The following is a 21028-nucleotide window of genomic DNA, read 5'->3' on the forward strand; positions in this document are numbered from 1 at the left end:
AAAGTATCGTTAAACTAGAAAATTTAAAATACTTTGAGATATAAAATATTATATTATTTCGTCTTCTTATTAGTTAGGTATATTATTATCTGATTATTATCCACAAACTGATGAAATTTAGGTTTAAATAAACATGTTAATGACGATATTATTTCTTGTATTACCGCAATATATTTTAGATTGCTTAACAAGTGATAAAGCATACAATTGGTAACATCAAAGCGCCATATACAAGGGTAGTTCAAATAGTAGTACAAGAAGTGTAGCAGTATATATTATAGAAGAATCTATTTTTTATATTATTACTAATCCTTATACAATACATATTTACTGATATTATTTTAAATATATAATATAGCTATATAAATTTAAAAAAAAAATGCAATATAGATTTTCTTTCAGACTACCGCTTTTGCAGAGTGGTGTATCTGATAAGCATAGACAGGACAATTGCCTAAACTGTAATTGGTGTACAGGGTGAGTCAACGATAGGGTAAAGTAAATTATCTCATTTGTTTTGATTTCCAAAAAAATGTTAAATGGAAAAGCACTATTGGGTAAACCTATCTATAATCAAAATAAAACACTAATTTACCACAATACACCAAAACATTTTAACTTTTGCACTGGATGCACGTTGCGCTAACTATGTTAGCATCATCAGCAGATGATTAAAACTAAACTAATATCTACAAATTGAGTGTTTATATACAAGCGAGAGTAACAATTAATTACCGAAACTAGAGCAGTAGGAACAGAGAACTGAAAGAAGTTGGACCATTTTGTCTCTGTTCATACTATCTTTACATTTATTAATTTTGACACTCCCATATGCGTATAATTGCCTGTAATTTGAGATTTGTTTAATTAATTTTAAATTATTAATATTTATACAAGGTTCTTTATCAACAATATGTTGAGCAACGCAAGGTTTATCCGGTCTACCATATCTTATATAGAGCCAAATGTTCTTTAAATCTAGTTAATATTGATTTCCTAGTTTGTTCAACATATTTCTGATTATAATCTTTACATGAAATTTCATAAAAATTAAATTAAATAATTAAAAAACATTGTATAGATATTACACACTGTACTAACTAACTCTAATATCTTTACATATATCTTTTTCTTTATCTCTATAAAACTATCCTACCAAATTTTAGTACTCCAACATCAGAAACAATAGCATACTGACAATTTTTTACGACACTGACATCTAACATTTGTTTAAACAAATTGAAATATTACAAAAACTATTAATTTTAGGTATAACATTTATTTTTTATTCAGAATTTAATAATAAAATAAAAAATGTGATGTTGCATTAAAAAAACATTTATTATATCCGCTACATTTTTTAAAGCACCCTGTATACTCTGTAATAATTTTAAAATCTGCGTCTTAACCTTCTCTACAACTTTTCTATTTAACATTTTTTAATCATTTTCAAAACTAATGAAATAAAGAATTCTATCTCTGACTTTATCGTTGGCTCACTCTGTACTAAGAGGGCATTGCAAGCTCAACAGGCATTTAAACCTGATGAGATTGACATAATATGAACTATGTGCAGATCATATAATTTTAAATAAGTATAAAATGACATCGAGCGTAATTTCTAAGATGACTCGACTAAAAGAAAATAATAATAGATATAATATATACTTTTTGGATCACCCCTGTATTCCGTGGTAGTATACAAAACAACAATGCGCTTATCATCCGGTTGACTTCATTAATACACTTAGTAAATCAGTAAATTTAAAAGAAATGTGTGGATGACCTGTTATATTCGTTCCTGAATGAAATATAACTGAAAAACATTAAAATGGCTTTAAGTAAATATAGTATTAATGGTGCATTTCGGGTGATTTCTCAGTGTTTATCGAATCAAAGACTGATATTACATGTAAGTTTTTAGATATATTTACAGCAATTTTGTCGAATACTTAAACGAAACTATCTACTTAAAATACCAAAAGTTCACTTAACATGGTAAAATATACATTAAAACTTAATTAAAAAACAACTATTGTTTATATTCCAATATAAATTGTTTTATACATTGTAGCTACGTTATTTAGAAAAGTTAATAGCATTTAAAAATCATTTTAAAATAGATGTTCTCGCATTTGAAATAAAATTTACTAGGTATTTGGAAATTGGAAGTTTCTAATTTGGTCTAGTTTTATAAATTTCAAGAAAATGCAACATAAAAATTAATATCAATATCTAATGTAATATATAAAATGCTAATGTTTATCTGTGTCGTCTCTACTGAAGTAACGACTTGCTCTAGAAAGTTGCTTTTTTTACTAAAAGATAGCTAATTGACTCTTCTTAAAACTGTCGTCACCGAATTTTTTGTTTTTGATTTAATTAAAAAAAAATAAAAAGTATTTTTTTTTCCTGATGTAGTGGCGGATGCGCCAGGTTTATGGCGCCAGGCTTCAACTAGTACATATATAATTTTCAAACAGAAATAGTATTAACTCTGTAAATAATATCTTACAAATCTACAAAATGAGATAAATTGTCTGTGTAAAATGAGTAAATCTTAAATAAATATTTTTAATATAATACTTAGGTACGGATAGTCTAAATCATGACATTGAAAAAGCATTGAAAATTGTCTAAAATTTCAAAATTTATAACAAGTGTATTGTCGTATACATTCAGATTCATCATTTAGGTATACACCGTATGGCCAAATAAAAGTAATGTCACAGTAGACATAGAAATGACATTTCAATTTTAGTATAGATAATTTTATTTCTAAATTAAATAATCGTTTTTCTTCCATTAAATTTACCTATGAAATTGAGAACAACGATAGATTACCATTTCTAGATGTAGGTATTATTATGTTAGTATTATACTTTAGTAGCAACTAGTGATTAAATTTTCTAAAATTATAATTATCTTCTAAAATTATAATTATGTACATTTAAATAATTTCGTTATAGCCGAGATGCCCCAATTATGACCTCACTAGCAAAACTGGTGCGTAAAACCCTTGTTTATATATTATCAAGGGTAAAACCATGTAAAACTATGCTCGCTACCGTAGTTGAATTTGGTTGAACTCATCGAGAAGGTTTTTTAGCTGGAATAATAAATTATAATAGAAGTTAGACCTTCTGAAAATAATAAAATATTTACTTTTTTATTTTTATTTTTAGAATTTTTACAAATTATACTTTCTACACTTTTAGAATAATTAAATATTAAAAATATCGTATACTCGCTGTGTAAACCCGTGTATTTGCATATACCAGCTGTTTACGATATTCTCTGATGGTGGCAGCACCGGCGGAGAATGCACCAAGTCTGTAGAAGAAAATAAGAGAATTATCATCAGACGTTTAACGTTAAACCGTTTTTTTTAATTACCTATTTAATGAAAAATATAATAAGTATAATCTTCAATTTAGTTTCCTGACTAAATATAGTAATTTCTGAAGTACTGTTTTTTTCAGAAATCTAAACATACTCAGCCAAAATTTCCTGGTGCTACGACATCATGGACACAAAAGCTACAATTTACAGAACAAAATTCGTACGCGCCAATACCAGTTTACCGAGTGATGGATTCAAAAGGAAATATTTTAGATCCTGCGGAAGAACCACAGTTATCTAACGAATTGTTATTAAAAATGTATCATGACATGAGTCTGTTGAATGTTATGGATAAAATATTATACGAATCTCAAAGGTGAGTATCACATATATTCTTCCTCTAAAAGATGCGAGACCTTGTCGTTGGTGGGAAAGCTCCTAATCAGGGTGCTAGGGGGAATCCCCTCTAGCACTTTGGCTGTGCCTAAGGAGCATCTCATTGTCTTGTCCCCGGCTGTAGTGTCGTGACCAAGGGAATTGCACCAAGACGTATAACGATGCCGGATGGGACTACCCTGTCCGTCATACCAGGAATTCTCTACTCTCTGTGGTTATGTATCACGGGGAGAGAGCGTGGGGGTCTTAGGTTAACCGCCCGGATCAAAAAGAGACAACCTCACCAAAAACCTTAATCCCTTGATGGCGGGACCAGGTCAAAGGGATGCATGGCTAGATATAAGACTAGTCTCTACTGGTCTCAACCTTGGGGCACCAGGGAGAAGCCTATTGTATTATCATCTCCCTTACTTCACTTGCTTACACGCTGTATAGAAGTGGGCCAACTAATCCTTGCGGTGTAATTAATCTCAAATTCAAGGAGCATTAGAGAAAGAGGGATATATTATCTATTATAAATTCGGGACAACACCAGTATCGAGTCTAAGGAGTAAGGACAAACCAAGTTAAAGTAGTGGAGAAAATGGAGACAGATCCTCCAGCCTCCACCTCACGGGTACTCCTGCCCACATTATCTAAGATCATTGAAAGATTGGTTAAAAAAAGGCTTCTATCTTTTCTACTGAAATATAAAGTACTTATACTACCCATCAATTTGGATTTCTAAGTAACAGTTGCACAACTGAAGCTATGTTCGACCTTTTTAATAATGTATACTCTAGCCTGAATAACCATCACTCTACAGCTACAATTTTCTGTTATTTCTCTAAGACTTTCGACTGTGTAAATCATAATATCTTAATTAACAAATTGCAATACTATGGATTCAGGGGAGTGCCGCTCGAATCGTTTAAGTCATATCTTGGCAACAGAAGGCAACTTGTGAGGATTTATACGTCTATGTCTTCTTGCGAGCCTATAGAAGGAGGTGTTCCTCAGGGTTCAGTACTAGGCTCTATTTTCATGAAAGGGGGACACAATAGATCTCTGAGGTCGCGGTGATTAACCCCCTTCCCTCTTACTCAGTCTACATCACGTTATTGCTGTACTTAGTAATGATTGGAGGTATATTAGGACCACAAGATTTATTCCCTCTTGATTTAGTTTAATCATAGCAGAAATAAGGCAAACTATCAGGGACCTTTGGTATTGAGAACTTTAGAAAAAAATATTATTACTGTCTTCTGATTTTTAATTGAACATGAGTCAAGAATAAGTTGTATTTTGTTTTTTTCAGACAGGGGAGAATATCTTTTTATATGACGAATTACGGAGAAGAAGCTACACACATTGGAAGTGCCGCGGCATTAAATATCGAAGATTGGGTGTATGGGCAATATCGAGAAGCTGGTGTGTTATTGTATAGAGGTTTTAGCTTGCAAGAATTTGTAGGTAAGTGGAGGACAATCAATCCTCATTGTCTCATGTTCATTCTCAATTTACTGGTTTTGTTCGAATTTTTGTCGCTTATAAACTTCAGTCAAATATTCCTTATTTTTTTTAATTTATTGTAATCACTAACATTGATTTTCCTTGTTTGCCTCTATCGCAACTCATATCAAGGAAGTTCATCGCATCGCCATCTTAAAATCCTAATAATTTTTTCAATCTTTATATGGTATATTTTGCAGATATTTTACATTAAAATTTTCTTCAGGTGGATCATATGAAACTTAATGTTTTAGATCAATGTTATGGAAACATCGACGATGTAGGACAAGGGAAACAAATGCCGGTGCATTACGGTAGCAGAAAATTAAATTTTGTTACAATTTCTAGTCCTCTTGCAACCCAAATGCCCCAAGCAGTAGGTTCTGCATATGCGATGAAAGGTAAGCAGTTTAAAACAAGCATAATTATAAAAAAAATGTCAAAAACATATCTTTACCTACCTTTATGCGTTTTTAACTATTACCATAGGGTTTATAGTAAATATATTATTTTCTATAATTTTTGGTATACACCGTATTGGTGCGTCTCAAAAGTGGCTCACCCCTATAACTTTTTTATTTTTACAGTTAAAAAATCGAGATTTGGTATGTTAGTATATGACATAAATTAGGATTGATTGACGTATTCAATAACTGTTTTCGGTTACTTCCTGTTTCACCGGAAATAACTACAACTTTTGATTTTTAAATGGCACCCTCGGTATTTTTTTACTTTATTCGATGGAAAATAACACTCTGAATAGAATGACATATCATATGACAACTTTTGACATTTTCGCATATGGTTTATTTGAAATTATAACTTGCGGTTCGTAACGAACATTTTAATCGAAATACCAAGTATGTGGTACCAAATTATTCGTAAAAAATGCTTTTTCCAAATATGCTAATGAGCCACCCTCGTTCCATTTGAAAAAATTGAGATATGATTAAAAATACGATTTGAGCATTTTCTAACTGGCCAGGATAAGACACTAAAAACATTAGACGGTCAAATCTATTTTTCCAAGGCTCCTTGATTAAGAATTAGTGTTTTTAACGTAACCATGGCACTCTAGATTGAATTTTAAAATTAAATTTTGTTTTAATCGAAAATATCAAAAGTTGACATATGATAGGTCATTCTATCGAATAAAGTAAAAAAATACCGAGGGTGTCATTTAAAAATCAAAAGTAGTAGTCATCATATTTCCGGTGAAACAGGAAGTGACCAAAAACAATTCAATACGCCAATCAATCCTAATTTATGTCATATACTGTAACAAACCAAATCTCGTTTTTTTATCTGAAAAAATAAAAAGTTATAGGGGGATGAGCCACTTTTGAGATGCACCCGGTATAAATATTAACTACATTAATTTATATGTGGTCAAACAATTTTAATTTTAGATAAATAGAAACTAAGCCTATTTTTTTGTAAAGAATTATTTTCATTTTATTTCTTTTTTCATTCTATCATTGTTTTTTTATGCACTATCATTGGCGAGTTAAGTATATTTAAATTAAGATTTGTGACATTCTCATAATATATTCTTGAAGAACCAAAAGATTATCGAAATGAACCTAGTACCAGATGTATTTTTTACTCAATATAATACATTTGCGTGAAATAGTTGACGTCTCATTTTAAATAATATTTTTGACCAGTTGGAGGTCAATTTTTAAACAAATATAGCATAGGGGTCTGCATTAGTGATGGGAAAAATCGATTAGTTTCAATAATCGAGTATTCGAGTTTCAAGCGATTTCAATAATCGAGCGATCGCTCGAGCGAAATATCGCTCGTATTTAAAAATACGGTTATTCGCCCGTCGCTTGTCGCTTGTTGTACTCGTAACGCCAAGCAGTAAGTTGCGCGCGCAGAGCACATATTCTTTCGGTGATGAATGGCAAGTAGCAAGCGACGAGCGACGAGTAATTTGCTTGATTTAGTTAATTTGAAAGCATTGTCGATGTAGATCGTAAAATTTTGGTTGTAAAATTCACTCAGATGCGCAACGGATAACGTCTTATAAATTTGCTACCTGCAATGTATATAGAAAATTCGCTTGGCTTTTTATCGAGTATGTCACATTAAACACTTGCATCGCTCGTTCATAATCGAGCGATGTCATTGTTATTTCAATAATCGAGTACTCGAGTAAATTTTCGCTCGAGTTATCCCATCACTAGTCTGCATGACAAATTAAAATTCTTCGTCAATTAAAAGCCATTGTGACGCTGTTTTTTAAATGTAAACGTATTAGTAAAAATAAAGGAGTTGAATTTGTTTTTTATATACGTTTTCAGGAACAAACAGAGTTGTAATTTGTTATTTTGGAGATGGCAGCGCTTCAGAAGGCGATGCCCATGCTGCATTTAATTTTTCCGCTACCCTTGAATGTCCGGTAATATTCTTTTGTAGGTAATTGTATTTAGTACACCCTCAAACAAAACACACATATTTTATTAAGTATATTTCATATCAGAAATAATGGTTATGCCATATCAACGCCGGTAGAGGAACAGTACAGAGGAGATGGTATAGCCAGTAAAGGACCATCGTATGGTATTCATACACTGCGAGTAGATGGTAATGATGTGTTAGCGGTTTACAAAGCTACCCAATTGGCTAGGGAATACGCTACCAAGGAAAATAAACCTGTTTTAATCGAAGCATTAACTTATAGGTAAAGACAAATAAATATCTATTTATCTACATATACAGGGTCCGGCGCAATAGTGCGTCGGGCAATTATTAAAAATACAAGAACTGTCTTCAATGAAAACTAAATTAGGTATTTACTTTAGATGGTCTGTACTTACTTTGTTATAAATATGGTAATAGTAAATCATACAGAATGTTCAAAATTCTGCGTCAAACTTTCTAAAATATAAAATAATTTTTCTTTCAATTTTTTTAAATATAACACCCGGTATATGATTTTTTCAATAGATGGAGAATTAAAATATGAACATTTTTTGTATTCAGAATATTTAAAAATTTTTAACGGTTCCGCAGATATTCGCGGTTTTATATTTCATATGGCATTTTCCACAGTAAATCTCTATTAAAGCCACCCAATGATTTTTCTATGTGTATCAGCGAAACCATTAAAAATTTTGAAATACTTTAAATACAAAACAAATTAACTCACACACTAATAAAAAATAATATACAGGGTGTTCCATTAAAAAAAACAAGAAAAATTATTTTATATTTTAGAAAGTTTAGCCTAGAATTTTGAACACCCTGTGTGAAGGTTTAAAAGTATATATATTTTTTATTTATTTATTAATATCTCTGAAATTATAGAAATAGAATTCTCTCTCATATCTTAGGATTATGTAAAGTGATTTGAAAGGAAGCCAAAAATGCAATAATATACAGGGTGTTCCATTTAAAAAAAAATCATCCCGATCCACTTACACTTTCTTGAGCCACCCTATAGAAAGACTACCCTATACTATAGGAAGAACCACCCTATAGAAGTTAAAATATTTTCCTAAAATACATTCTCGTACATACTTTAGCTTTGCACTTAAACAAAATTCTCAAATAAACATCTACAGATGCTCAACGCGCTATTGCCGGAACTTTTCGCATATGGTTTATTTGAAATTGTTACATGCGGTTCATAATGACAATTTGACTCGAAATACCAAATGTGTGGCATCAAATTATTTGTAAAAAAATGGTTTTTCCAAATATACTAATGAGCCACCCTCGTTCCATTTGAAAAAATTGAGATATGATTAAAAATAGGATTTGGGCATCTTTCAACTGGCCAGGACAAGACATTAAAAACATTAGATGATCAAATCTATTTTTCCAAGGCTCCTAGATTAAAGTTTAAATTAGTGTTTTTAATACAGCCATGGCACTCTAGATTGCAATTTTAAATACAATTTGTTTTCGAGCGAATATATAAGTTAATATAGTTAATTAACCCCTATAAAGTTATAGGGGTGAGCCTATGGGTGAGCCTCTTTTGAGACGCACCCGGTATTTGCACTTTTCAAAAGTTGACATATTATTTGTCATTCGATTCAGAGCGTCATTTTCTATGGTATAAAGTAAAAAAATACCGAGGCGATAATTTAAAAATCAAAAGTTGTAGTAATTTCCGGTGAAACAGGGAGTGTGGAAACAGTTTCAAATAAACCATATTCGGAAATGTCAAAATTGACATATGATAATATGTCATTCTATTCAGATTGTAATTTTCTATCGAATGAAGTAACAAAATACCGAGGGCGCCATTTAAAAATAAAAAATTGTAGTAATATCCGGTGAAACAGGAAGTGACCGAAAACAATTGAATACGTCAATCAATCCAAATTTATGTCATATACTTACATAACCAAATCTCGTTTTTTTCTGAAAAAATAAAAAAGTTATAGGGGGTGAGCCTCTTTTGAGACGCACCCGGTATTTGCACTTTTAGATCTAGAGATAAAATGTTTATTTAACTACCAATTAAAATAAAATTATTTTAGAAAGATAAAGTAGAAGAAATATATTTTTATATTTTGAAATTTCTAGAGTTGGTGATCATTCAACATCGGATGACAGTTCTGCATATAGATCACAAGACGAGGTTTTAGACTGGGCTAATAACGACTATCCAACTAAGAAATTTAGATTATATCTAGAATCTAAAGGATTGTGGGATGAAGATAAAGAAAAACAATTTTTACAAAAATCAAGAAAAGACGTCCTCTTAGCTTTTAATGCAGGAGAGAAGAAACTTAAACCTAAATGGTCAGAAATGTATAATGATGTTTATAAATTTATACCTATTCACATCCAGTAAAGTTCTCTTATTTTTCATGCAATTCATAAAATTAATTTTGATTTATTTTGTAGGAAACAAAAAGCCGACATGAAGAAACACTTAGAAAATTATAAGGAAAAGTACCCTTTGAAATCGTTCAGTAATTAATATTGTTAATACAAATTTCTTTAGCAATATACCATTTTTTTATGTTATAAAATAAATTTAAACGAGACAAAATTTTTATTTCATTACCCAGAAAAAAGGTACAATGAATTGAATACATTATTTTTATCTTAGATTTTTATCAAGCCATTATCGATAATCAGTAGTTAGCACATTACTAATAATTCTCTGTCAAAATCCTTTTTCTATGGTCAAAATCAAAGGTCAGATATGTCACTGTCAGTTACAGCTGTATATGACGTGTTTTCTGTGTTTTGGAGTGCAAAGTATTTTCAGCAATTCAGTGAATATTCATTAAATCAGATTAAGATATTTAATTTATGTCTTAAATTACTAAAATATGTCTTATATAACAGGCCCTGATGTGGTGAAATATGCCTGCACTTGTGGTTTGTTAAAACCTATCCCACAACTATATTTTTGCAAGCATTGCCTTCAAATTCGTTGCAGATTTTGCGTTTGTCATGAGGTAAGTATTTGATGTCTATTTTGTTTACGATTATAAACTTATTTTGTTTTATAAATTCAGGTAGACTCAATATTTTGCGGTAAATGTTCGGAAAATATACCTTCTGCTGAGGCAAGAGTTAAGAAAAATAGGTGTGCAAATTGCTTTATTTGTCCCAGTTGCCAGCAAGAATTATCAACGAGAATTGCTTCAAAAGGACCAGCTAACCCTGATGATGCAAAATCACCAATCAAGAAGACTTACTACTTAAGTTGCTATTTTTGTCGGTGGAGTTCGAGAGATGTGGGAATTCCTGACCAGCCATCAGGTATATGAAATTAAAATTAATGTTGTGTATTATGGGTCAATAATTCAAATTTCGTTTAGCCACTGGTGGATGGCCTGAACGTGAAAATGTCCATATTAATCGCCTTCAAGAGGTTCTTGATACATACAAGCAAATCATGCATTCAGAGAAACAACAGAAAGAAAGTGATAAGAGGAAGCAAAGAGGAAAATTTGTTAGCTATACAGTAAGCCCTATTATATATTTTTCAATAACAGGTTATCAAATTTTTGTTTTTTATAGGATAAAACTGGTGTCACTGCTTCAGCTCTTAGAAAACGTATTGGTTTGCCAGATATTCCACATGCTATGCTAAAGAAGCCCAAACCACCAGAGCCTGCAGTGGCTAAAGCTGAAGTTGATGAATTACCTGAGAGTATTTTTACAGAACCCATCAAACTTATGGAAGGTATTTTAATAATACAGTTTCATTATCATTAGGTTTATACTTATTACTAATATTTTCGCAAGTCACCACAATCGAACAAAGATTAATGCAACCAGAATGTCAACCATTAACTGTAGACAAATTATTCCCAGTACATAAGCAGCTGTCCATTAAACAGTCATTAAGATGTCGTACATGTGAACACAATGTTAGTAAACCAGAATACAACCCGAATTCTGTGAAATTTAAGATTCAGCTGTTGGCATAGTATGTTCTCTATTGATTGTACCGTATGATCGAATAAAAACGGCGTCAACGATGGCTATGAAATGAAGATCGCTGTCATTTTATATGTAAAATTATACAGGGAATGGCATGGATCGTCATTTCCAAGCCAACTGGACGCCGTTTTTTTTCGATCATATGGTATATTTATCTAGTATCTTTTTATCATGTTATTGATTTCAGTTGTTATATACCAGAAGTAAGATTTGTAACGGTGGAGCCATTAAGAGCTGGCCAGACAGTTGAATTGATTATTAAATTTACCAACCCTACACAATATCAAACAACTATTACAATTTTGGATCTAGATTTGGATGAACAGGCACAATATGTTGAGGAACAGAAATTAATTGATTTGACACAGAATTTAGAACAAGCATTATCTCTGCAGGAGGTACTATAGATATATAGGGTGAAACAGTGTTCAGAACAAGCTCTATATTAGATTTCTTGTTCCAAACATCTTGGCTCAACCTGTGTTATCTGTAATTATTATTACATTTACTACCGTTTTTATATTTTTAGAAGCAACCTATGTCTCTGCCTTCTCTTCCATATTCTTCGGGTAGTCAACCAAGCAGTCTCCTTAGTTTACCTCGACTTCCATCAGTAATAGTTAAACCTCGCAAAATTTTCACAGAAACTAACTGCGATGTTGCTATACCCGAAAGTTCTTTTATTTTACCGCCCAGAGACGACGCTGCTGAGTATGATGATTCTTCTGAAGTCCATAATTTTGAGGATGATCCAAAGTAAGACATATTTTTGTTAGAATTTTGAACAATTAATTTTTTTTTAAATTTTTAGGTTAATAAAATGGAGAAAATCTAATAAAGCTTTTGTAAAATTAGCAGTAACTCCTAGAGCAGATTTAAAACTGGGGGATGAGGTAGTGTGTGGATTTACTATGCAGCATATTTATACAAATGTTTTACCACCTGCCGTAGAAAATAAACAACCTCAGAAGTATGATCATAAAGTTAGGGTGTTTTTAACATTAGGCAAAGTAGTTGGATCTGAGTGATTAAGACTAGCTTTTATTTTATACTTGAATTTCATAATTTTTTTATGCTAGTTTAAAATTATTTTCTAAGATATTTATCGCGTTAGTATATTTTTAGTTGGAGCATTAATGCTACTAACTACATTTTATATTGTACACTGAAAGTGCTTGCTTATGCTCATATTTATTACCAGTGCTTAATATTATATAACTACTATTGTTTTTTTTTAATAAACTTGCTTATTTATTATCTTATTTTTGTATGTTTTTCAACAGTTTTGAAGGAAAAAATAGGATGTAATATAAAACGGCAACTTTTTTGTTTTAAATTTTTATTTTACTTAACATAAAAAAGTAAACATTTTACAATCTACGACCACGGCGACCACCCTTCCTGCGAGTAGAGTCAGATGGAATTGGAGTAACATCTTCAATACGTCCAATTTTCATATTTGAACGAGCCAAAGCTCTAAGAGCACTTTGGGCTCCAGGTCCAGGAGTTTTAGTTTTATTTCCACCTGTGGCCCTCAACTTAATATGTAGGGCAGTAATTCCAAGGGATTTACATTTTTCAGCTACATCCTAAAATTAAATGAAAAATATTACTTTAAGCTCAAAGAAATGATGAGGTAATACAAGTAGTATTCAAGAAATTCTTTTTCAAGCACAATTCTAGTAATATATAGAATTGTTATATGGATTGTTTAGCAATGGCAGATATCATAAATTGCAATTATAACTAGAATCTATTATTATCATTTGCTCTTTAAAATCTTGTTACATTATCAGTAAATCTTCCTTATTTGCATTTTTGGGTAATACAGGAACAAGTAGTCCTAGTATTTCGGTTGACACAACAGACACTTTTTGAAAACACATATTACATGTATTGAAGAAACTTTACACTTTTCATTAAAGGAGCAATTTTATAATTATAATTTTATTTGAGTATATCAGTACTTTGTTTTGATAAAGTAAATTTTTTTTTCTCTGAAACAAGCAGTTTTAAGAGTTTTGGAAAGATCTTCTATTACAGTTAACTGATCTATTCATATCATTTTAACCAAGGCGACTGTTGATTTAAAAATACCTGAACTTCAAGTTCACTAATAATTTAAATTACTACTTACTTGTGCAGCCAACATAGCAGCATAGGGAGAAGCTTCATCTCTGTCTGCTTTTACTTTCATGCCTCCGGTGACCCTAGAAATGGTTTCTCTTCCAGATAAGTCAGTTACGTGGACGAAGGTATCATTGAAGCTGGCAAATATATGTGCTACACCAAATACCATTTCCCCTTCGCGAACTTGAGGGCCCAAGGAAACTTGGACTTCCTCTTTTTGAACTTTTCCTTTTCTTGGAGCCATTTTTATCCCTAAAATAGTAAACAAAAATACAATACCTGAAATGATCTTCAAATGTCAAAATTAATATCCGTAATCATCAGTGTATTAGTTGATGCATTAATGTGTTTATAACGTGTAATGAAGCACTCAAAATACTTGGAATGTATCTAAAGTGTTATTTTCTAGTTGTATTAATTATTTTTATTATTAAATTCCTAAAAATTTTGATCACAAACCTACCGTTCAATGCGTTTCATAAAAAGAAAATTTCAAGAATCTCCGAAAGAGGGCGCCCCAGTAGCTGTCATTTTCATCCTCTTTTTAAATCATTCTGGCATTAACCTTAAAACCTTAGACAAGGAAAGAGAGCTTAAAACACCTACAGAAGTTGGCTGGTATGCCATACTGAATAAAGTAATGATCACTTTTATATATGATATGAAATTATTATAACAGTTTTTACTATAATTGAGGTGCTCAAATATCACCTTTTTTTACTAATTTTGGTAATACCCTCATTTTTAATAATTTTTCTTAATTTTATAATAGCATACAAGCTTTAAAAAAATTTTTAGAATAAGAAAGATGATAATCTATTATAATAATTATTTTAATAAAAACAAGCTGGCCGTATAGCCCTGGCAGCTTAGGCCGTAAAACTAATATAGAAAGAAAAACAACGAACGGCAGAATTCTAAAGAAAGTGTCTTTTCTGTGGTTTGTGGTTTATTTTTTTTTAGAATGATCTATTATAATAATTATTTTAATAAAAACAAGCTGGCCGTATAGCCCTGGCAGCTTAGGCCGTAAAACTAATATAGAAAGAAAAACAACGAACGGCAGAATTCTAAAGAAAGTGTCTTTTCTGTGGTTTGTGGTTTATTTTTTTTTAGAATGATTTGAAATTTTATAATTTGTTAATTTTAATTTATTGAATTTATTAATTGCGATCTATTAACTTTTCCTTTTTTAACTTCAATTACAGTTGTTTTTAATACATATTTACTGTCGTTAATTTGAAACAGGATAAATTATGTTTTAAACGATGAAAATTTTCATAATGAAAAATATTCATTCACAATTTTGCAAATCACATAGATAAAGTAAATAGTTTTCTTTATCTACATCTTTATCTACGATTAGAAAGAAACTTTTACTTATACGCAAATGATGGCTTATCTTAGAAAGAACGGATAAGTACATTTTTAGTAATTGAAATAGTACCTTTAATTATCAGTTATAATGAATTTTAAAGATCCAGTTTTTCTAGTTTATTTAATTACTTTTACAGTAAGTTTAATAGCCCTTTACAAATTTTATGATAAAAACCCTTTTTAGGATTTATTTGCCATTGGACTCGTATATCCTTTACTGAATACACATTTTCAAGCCTTAGGGGCTTCTCATACTTTTATTGGATTTATGAGTTCTCTTTATTCAGCATTACAAGTATTCTCTGGGCCAGTAATAGTAAGTGTATTTAAAACCTCTATTGTAGTATTTTTAGAGCATGCTTGTTTAATTTTAGGGAAGTTTAACTGATATTAAAGGTAGATTATTTATACTAAAATGTAGTATCTTTATGTGTGGAATATGCTATGGGTTACTAGGATTTAACAAGTATCTAGGTTTCATTGTTGTAATTCGGCTAGTGATAGGTATATCTTATTTCAGAAGATATTTGTAGGTTTAGGTATAATGAATTTATTACTTGTTCTAGGTTGTGTGAAACATATTCAAACTATATGTAAGGCAATAATAACTGACATTATTCCACATGATAAACAAAGTGAGGCTTACGGTAAATCTACAGCTGTTGCCAGTTTTGGTTTTATATTAGGGCCTTTTATAGGGGGCCATATTTCTGCATTACCAAATGGATTTACCTATGTATGCCTATTTACAATGGTTCTATTTTTTATTAATATTGGTAAGTTGTGTTTCTACGCTATGGTCCAAATTATTGTAATTTTATATATTTTAGCTTTTGTAAAAAAACTTGAAACATCCTACAAAGAAATAGAAAGGAATAAAAAGAAGAACATTATTGCCAAACGACCATTTTTTCAACAGTTCAAAGATGAAGTGAGAAATTCTATATCTGACTTGAAAAATGTAGACTGGCATAAAAATTGGAGCACATTTACATTAAGGTCTTTGTTTGGTTTATCAGTATCGACTTTTTTCTTTAACCAATCGTTAATACAAAAAGAAAAGTATCATTTATCTCAGAAACATTCCGGTTACATTACCTCTTATTTCAATATTGTTGGTACATGTTCGGCATTTTTTTTAGACTATATCAATAGATTAATAAGAATCAAAGACTCCTGTGGAAGAATGTCATTTTTTTTCAGCTTGTTGGCAGTGTCTGTTATAGCAATGTATATATCTTCTAGTCTTTATACATATTTATTTGTATTAATCCCTTTTTCTCTGACATGCACAGCTTTAAGGATATTATCTATGGAGTTAATTTTAAAGAATACAGATGAATTCCACAGGGGTTCGTTAAGTGGAGTAAGCAATAGTTTAATGTCAATTGCAAGGTTTGTGACGCCACTGGTTACGGGTATTTTGGGTGATAAATTTGGTGAAGAATCTGTGATATTATTTGCAGTAATACCAGCTTTGGCAGGGACACTGTTATCCTATTATGGAGGAAAAAAATCTTTAAAACTACATGAAAGTTGACCAAAAGTATTAGGGTATGCAAATAGAAATATTTTGTTGTAATTGTTTAATGTAAATTGATATTTTTATGGATGGAAATTAGTTATTGTTATTGTTACAGAAATGAAGTTTGAAGTATTATTTTATTTTTTGCTCAGTAATAAATTTTATTTTTTTAATATGACTTTTAATATGACATTTTTGAGGACATTTACAATACTTCCTAGTACTTTTATGAAGTATTAAATATGTCTAATTTAAATACAATAATAAAAAAGAGTCATCCTTGTTTTAATACATTCGCATTATCTAATATTTTATATTTCATAAAAAAAATGTGTTTCAAATTTATATATTTTTGTGCCCCAAAAAATTATCACCAGCATATTTATTTTGACAAAATGGTGAATTCCAAATTTGAATAACAATTGAAACCACTTTTATACATTTTCAAGCATTTAATTATTTTTATCGATCTATTAATCAGGAACAGGAACATAGATAAAAAACAGCTTAAATAATCTAAAATTTAGAAATTAAATTATCTTTTTTATTACATTTACGTATATTAACGCAATTAAATTAATTATGTTTAAAATGATTTATGAATTTAAGTGTAATTTAAGTTATATAATTTTTAATACATATTTATTTATTTTTATCATTATCGATACTTTTAAATGTTTATTAGTATTTTTTCAACAAAAATAATATGATCTACGTATTCAGTACATTTCCAGATTTTTATAATTTTGAGTTTTTTTAAACATTCAAACGAAATTTTAAAACTAACTCACAAAAAAATTGGCGCCGGGAGGCACGTATAGCCGCCAATACTAAAATATGTTAATAAAAAGTTGGTAGGCAGTTCTTTTAGTTTCAAAGTAAAGGAATTTTTCCAATTTTTTTATCTCAAAAACTGCGACTTTGATTTTGATGTTATTACAAATTTTGTTGCAAATATTATTCCTAATCTTAAATTGAAAACCGCATTTCGCTAGCTACTGTAATTTTGGAGTTACGGTTTTTTAAAATTTTTAACCCCCTCCCATACCCCCTTACCAACCCCCCACCCCCACCAAAAACTAATGGCCAGATTCTCGGGTGCCACAGTATTTTTGTGCCAAATTTGGTTAAAATCGGTTTAGCGGGTTTTGAGTTATCGTGTTAAGACGGACAGACAGACAAACACCATGAAAATATTTTTTATTCAGGTCATTTATGATCCAAATAACTTATTTTGAGTGAAATTAAAAAAACTTTTTATTGCCGATCTTAATAGCCTATACCATACCTATTGGTATGGTCGGCTAAAAATTATTAGTTGACAATATTTTATAGTGTTCTTTTCTATGCTGAAGTATGGCAATAAGTATTGTGTGGTATATACAGGGCTAGGCAAAAATATATATATATTTTTTAAAATGGATACAAGTCGTTGTCGAAATAAGTGACTACCTAAAAATAGTACCAATCACATAATCAAAAAATTAAATATACATATACCGGGTGGCGCATTGTCGTTAAGAGGCGTCCAGACCAGATGAGCGAGCAGGAACGAGTAAGAATTCGGGTATGTTCTATGGGAACGCTTTACTGGTGTCGACGGCTCTGCGAGCGAGCGAATGGTTGCTTGCTCGCGCTTGACGCTGTTCCAAGCCGTGTCGGTACATCAAAGAAAATTCGCGCTATTGCACGTTCGGTTTGGACGGGATTTTGTTTACCACGTTTGCGATCGAATATCAAAAATGGAATGGCCGAATGAAGTTGTTTTAGAACTAATAGAGGAGTACAAAAATCGCCAAAACCCGTAAGGTTATAGCTAGCCTTACTCTAGGTGAAATTGCTTTTCGGTAATTGGTATCACTTTTCATTATTTTCATGTCAATTAAATCTAATAAGGTATTAAAATCTGTAAGTGACATCCGACAAAAGTTCTTAAATTTTCCAGAATCTTCTGTTTCAACATCGTTTAGTAAATTGTTACCACCATGAGGAACTCGATTTTTAAAAAGAGTTATATTCCACCATCTCCTCTGCAGTCGTTTTCTCTTTTGACGTTTCAACAATTTATAAAATACAATGAAAGACGCACAAGCAATAATTTTTTCCGACATTATGAACATGAAGTGCCAGACACCGATCAACGCCGAACATACAAATAATCGCTAGGTCTGGACGGAAGCTGATCATGTGCTCGAGAGCAGCAGAAATCACAAGCGAATTTGAATAAATGTTTGCTCGCGCTCGTTACTGCTCGCTCATCTGGTCTGGACGCCCCTTTAGAGACATAGGAAATCTCATGCAAATTATGAACTGGTCAAATATTGGCTCCCCTATTGATTTTACAGCGAACTCGTAAATAGATTTTTTAAAGGTTTATGTATGGTATATACTAAATACACATGCCAAATTTGAACAATTTTGGACCAGCCGATTTTGAGTAATTCAAAAAAGATTGCAACTATTTTTAAATTAAAACCGTAACAAGTAACAATCAAACACTATTTTGTCATTGTCAAAAGTACCTAATTTAATTTTAATATTCAGAGGAAATTAACTGTAGCATGTCAGATACAGTGGGGGGTCTAAGCTATTTCCCGCATAATATCATTTTATTATGCTCACTTTTTCTTTGTGTGTATAACAATAAATTATTACTAGTACTGAATATTAAAATTTTATTAAAATTAAGTTATGTTTGAAAATTGGTAAAAGGTTTTTGACTGGTGTTTGATTGTTACCTATTCAGTTTTAATTAAAAAATCGATTTAGTTTTCCTCAAAATACTCAAAAATGGCTTATCCAAAATTGTTCAAACTTGACATGTGTGTTTACTAAACGTAGAAAATCTATTCCCGACTTCGCTATAAAATCAATAGGGGATCTGGACAGTTCAAAATTGGCATGGCATTTCCTATGATTCCAACGACGATGCACCACCTGGCACTAGTATCAACTAGTGCTTAGATTTTTTATGAATATTTTCTATTATAATTATGTACCTTCAAAAAATTTCGTTATAGCCGAAATAACCCAAGTTATGTCCCCGCTAGCAAAACCGGGGCGTAAAACTATGCTCGCTACCGGAGTTGAACTCATCTAAAAAGTTCTTGCATTATAATTTATTATTAGCTTCAATAATAAATTATAATACAAGTTAGACCTTCTGAAGGTATCAAAATATTTACCTGTTTATTTTGTTAGAATTTTTACAATTTATTCTTCACACTTTAAAATAATTATACAGGGTTGTTCATCACATACGACACGGAGTATTGTAGCTAAACGATTAGATTTTGGTAAATTGTAAGTTTTGGGTTCGTTGAAGGACTATATTGCAGCGCTTTCAGATGAAGCGGACCGTCCGTGACGGAGCGTCCGCGCCTTCGAGCAAGTACCATCAGTTTATATGAACAATTACACATGGTCGTGTATGCCCCGTCCGACGGAGTTCGTCCGACGGCTATCTTGAAAAAACACGACGGACCGTCCGCGACTTCGAGCAAGTACCATGAGTTTATATGAACAATTTCACATGAGCGCGTATGCTCCGTCCGACGGAGTTCGTCCGACTGCTGTCTTGAAAAAACACGACGGACGGTCCATCGCGGATGGTCCGCTCCATCTGAAAGCGCTGTTAGAGCTACAATTTAAACATATTTTTACAAGATACAGAGTGTCCCAAATAAATAAAAAATATCAAAGTTGTATTTTTTAAATGGAACACTCTTTTTACAACAAAAGGTTTACCGCATTTTAATGTTACCGTTTTTGAAATATTTAGGTTTTTGTCAAAATACAGTAATAATTTTAATGCTTCATTTCTCTAGGCGTATTTAATTTTTTAAAACCAAATTGAAATACTGAAATATTGCTATTTACTAAATGTTGTGTTGCAATAATAAAAATTAAACTACCCTTGATTATGTTATAAACAAGGATACTACCTTAACCTTATACAGAGTGTCTAAAAATTAATTTTAAATAATGACTAGTTTTAAAGGCAATAACTTGTTTAATTTAAATAGAACACTATGTATTTTATAGGAATCAGATGCAAAATTTAATTGTCTATCAAATTGTATTATACCATTTTTACTTATCTCTTGAAATTTTCGTAGAAAATGCATTTTCTTATAATTTAGGCCTCATTTATCAATATACCCATGGAATATTGACATTTTAGATTATTTTTAAAGATGTAACAAATTTTTAAAGGGTACAGATACCAATATTGTCAATATAGTTCGTTTATTTGATTAAAAGAAGACCAATTAATATGATTCCATTATATTAATTGACTGTTTGCGTTTATTAATAGTAATTGCTGAAAAAAAAATGCTC

The 21028-nt window shown here is 31.0% G+C and overlaps 4 protein-coding genes across 5 annotated transcripts; 3 read left to right on the top strand and 1 right to left on the bottom strand.

The window, feature by feature from the left end:
* Positions 1-1719: 1719 nt before the first annotated feature.
* On the top strand, positions 1720-10242 carry LOC115878016 (2-oxoisovalerate dehydrogenase subunit alpha, mitochondrial). The gene is made up of 8 exons (XM_030894369.1): positions 1720-1912; positions 3483-3718; positions 5036-5190; positions 5484-5630; positions 7539-7653; positions 7718-7918; positions 9775-10041; positions 10099-10242. Exons 1-8 carry the CDS (start codon positions 1832-1834, stop codon positions 10172-10174), a joined length of 1278 nt encoding a protein of 425 aa, XP_030750229.1. The 5' UTR covers positions 1720-1831; the 3' UTR covers positions 10175-10242.
* Positions 10243-10401: 159 nt separating this feature from the next.
* LOC115878017 (dynactin subunit 4) lies at positions 10402-12914 on the top strand. Its single transcript, XM_030894371.1, has 8 exons — positions 10402-10661; positions 10722-10968; positions 11028-11173; positions 11230-11395; positions 11458-11641; positions 11843-12053; positions 12185-12411; positions 12467-12914. The coding sequence occupies exons 1-8, from the start codon at positions 10533-10535 to the stop codon at positions 12681-12683; spliced, it is 1527 nt and encodes a 508-aa protein (XP_030750231.1). The 5' UTR covers positions 10402-10532; the 3' UTR covers positions 12684-12914.
* A 63-nt stretch (positions 12915-12977) lies between these two features.
* Positions 12978-14358, bottom strand: LOC115878018 (40S ribosomal protein S14a). Its single transcript, XM_030894372.1, has 3 exons — positions 14249-14358; positions 13793-14037; positions 12978-13244 (listed from the first exon to the last, which is right to left on the bottom strand). The coding sequence occupies exons 2-3, from the start codon at positions 14027-14029 to the stop codon at positions 13026-13028; spliced, it is 456 nt and encodes a 151-aa protein (XP_030750232.1). The 5' UTR covers positions 14030-14037; positions 14249-14358; the 3' UTR covers positions 12978-13025.
* Positions 14359-14935: 577 nt separating this feature from the next.
* LOC115878019 (major facilitator superfamily domain-containing protein 9-like) lies at positions 14936-16860 on the top strand. 2 transcript variants are annotated; one of them, XM_030894374.1, is made up of 5 exons: positions 14936-15111; positions 15347-15478; positions 15537-15666; positions 15729-15938; positions 15993-16860. In XM_030894374.1, exons 2-5 carry the CDS (start codon positions 15431-15433, stop codon positions 16700-16702), a joined length of 1098 nt encoding a protein of 365 aa, XP_030750234.1. In that variant the 5' UTR covers positions 14936-15111; positions 15347-15430; the 3' UTR covers positions 16703-16860. The 2 variants fall into 2 exon arrangements, with proteins under 2 accessions (XP_030750234.1, XP_030750233.1); XM_030894373.1 differs by lacking the exon at positions 14936-15111 and adding an exon at positions 15118-15298.
* The last annotated feature ends 4168 nt before the right edge of the window (positions 16861-21028 follow it).

Source organism: Sitophilus oryzae, unplaced genomic scaffold (genome assembly GCF_002938485.1).
Source record: "Sitophilus oryzae breed Bouriz unplaced genomic scaffold, Soryzae_2.0 scaffold_149_pilon_pilon, whole genome shotgun sequence".
In the NCBI taxonomy this organism is placed as follows: Eukaryota; Metazoa; Arthropoda; class Insecta; order Coleoptera; family Curculionidae; genus Sitophilus; species Sitophilus oryzae.

Excerpts from the sequence above, each read along its gene's own strand:
- LOC115878016 (XM_030894369.1), top strand. The coding sequence starts at position 1,832 with ATGGCTTTAAGTAAATATAGTATTAATGGTGCATTTCGGGTGATTTCT. Across the intron at positions 3,719-5,035 it reads ATATTATACGAATCTCAAAG|ACAGGGGAGAATATCTTTTT; the intron begins GTGAGTATCACA and ends TGTTTTTTTCAG. Across the intron at positions 5,191-5,483 it reads TAGCTTGCAAGAATTTGTAG|ATCAATGTTATGGAAACATC; the intron begins GTAAGTGGAGGA and ends TTAATGTTTTAG.
- LOC115878017 (XM_030894371.1), top strand. The coding sequence starts at position 10,533 with ATGTCTTATATAACAGGCCCTGATGTGGTGAAATATGCCTGCACTTGT. Across the intron at positions 10,969-11,027 it reads AATTCCTGACCAGCCATCAG|CCACTGGTGGATGGCCTGAA; the intron begins GTATATGAAATT and ends AATTTCGTTTAG. Across the intron at positions 12,412-12,466 it reads AATTTTGAGGATGATCCAAA|GTTAATAAAATGGAGAAAAT; the intron begins GTAAGACATATT and ends TTAAATTTTTAG.
- LOC115878018 (XM_030894372.1), bottom strand. The coding sequence starts at position 14,029 with ATGGCTCCAAGAAAAGGAAAAGTTCAAAAAGAGGAAGTCCAAGTTTCC. Across the intron at positions 13,245-13,792 it reads CTGCTATGTTGGCTGCACAA|GATGTAGCTGAAAAATGTAA; the intron begins GTAAGTAGTAAT and ends ATTTAATTTTAG.
- LOC115878019 (XM_030894373.1), top strand. The coding sequence starts at position 15,251 with ATGAATTTTAAAGATCCAGTTTTTCTAGTTTATTTAATTACTTTTACA. Across the intron at positions 15,479-15,536 it reads TATTCTCTGGGCCAGTAATA|GGAAGTTTAACTGATATTAA; the intron begins GTAAGTGTATTT and ends GTTTAATTTTAG. Across the intron at positions 15,939-15,992 it reads TCTATTTTTTATTAATATTG|CTTTTGTAAAAAAACTTGAA; the intron begins GTAAGTTGTGTT and ends TATATATTTTAG.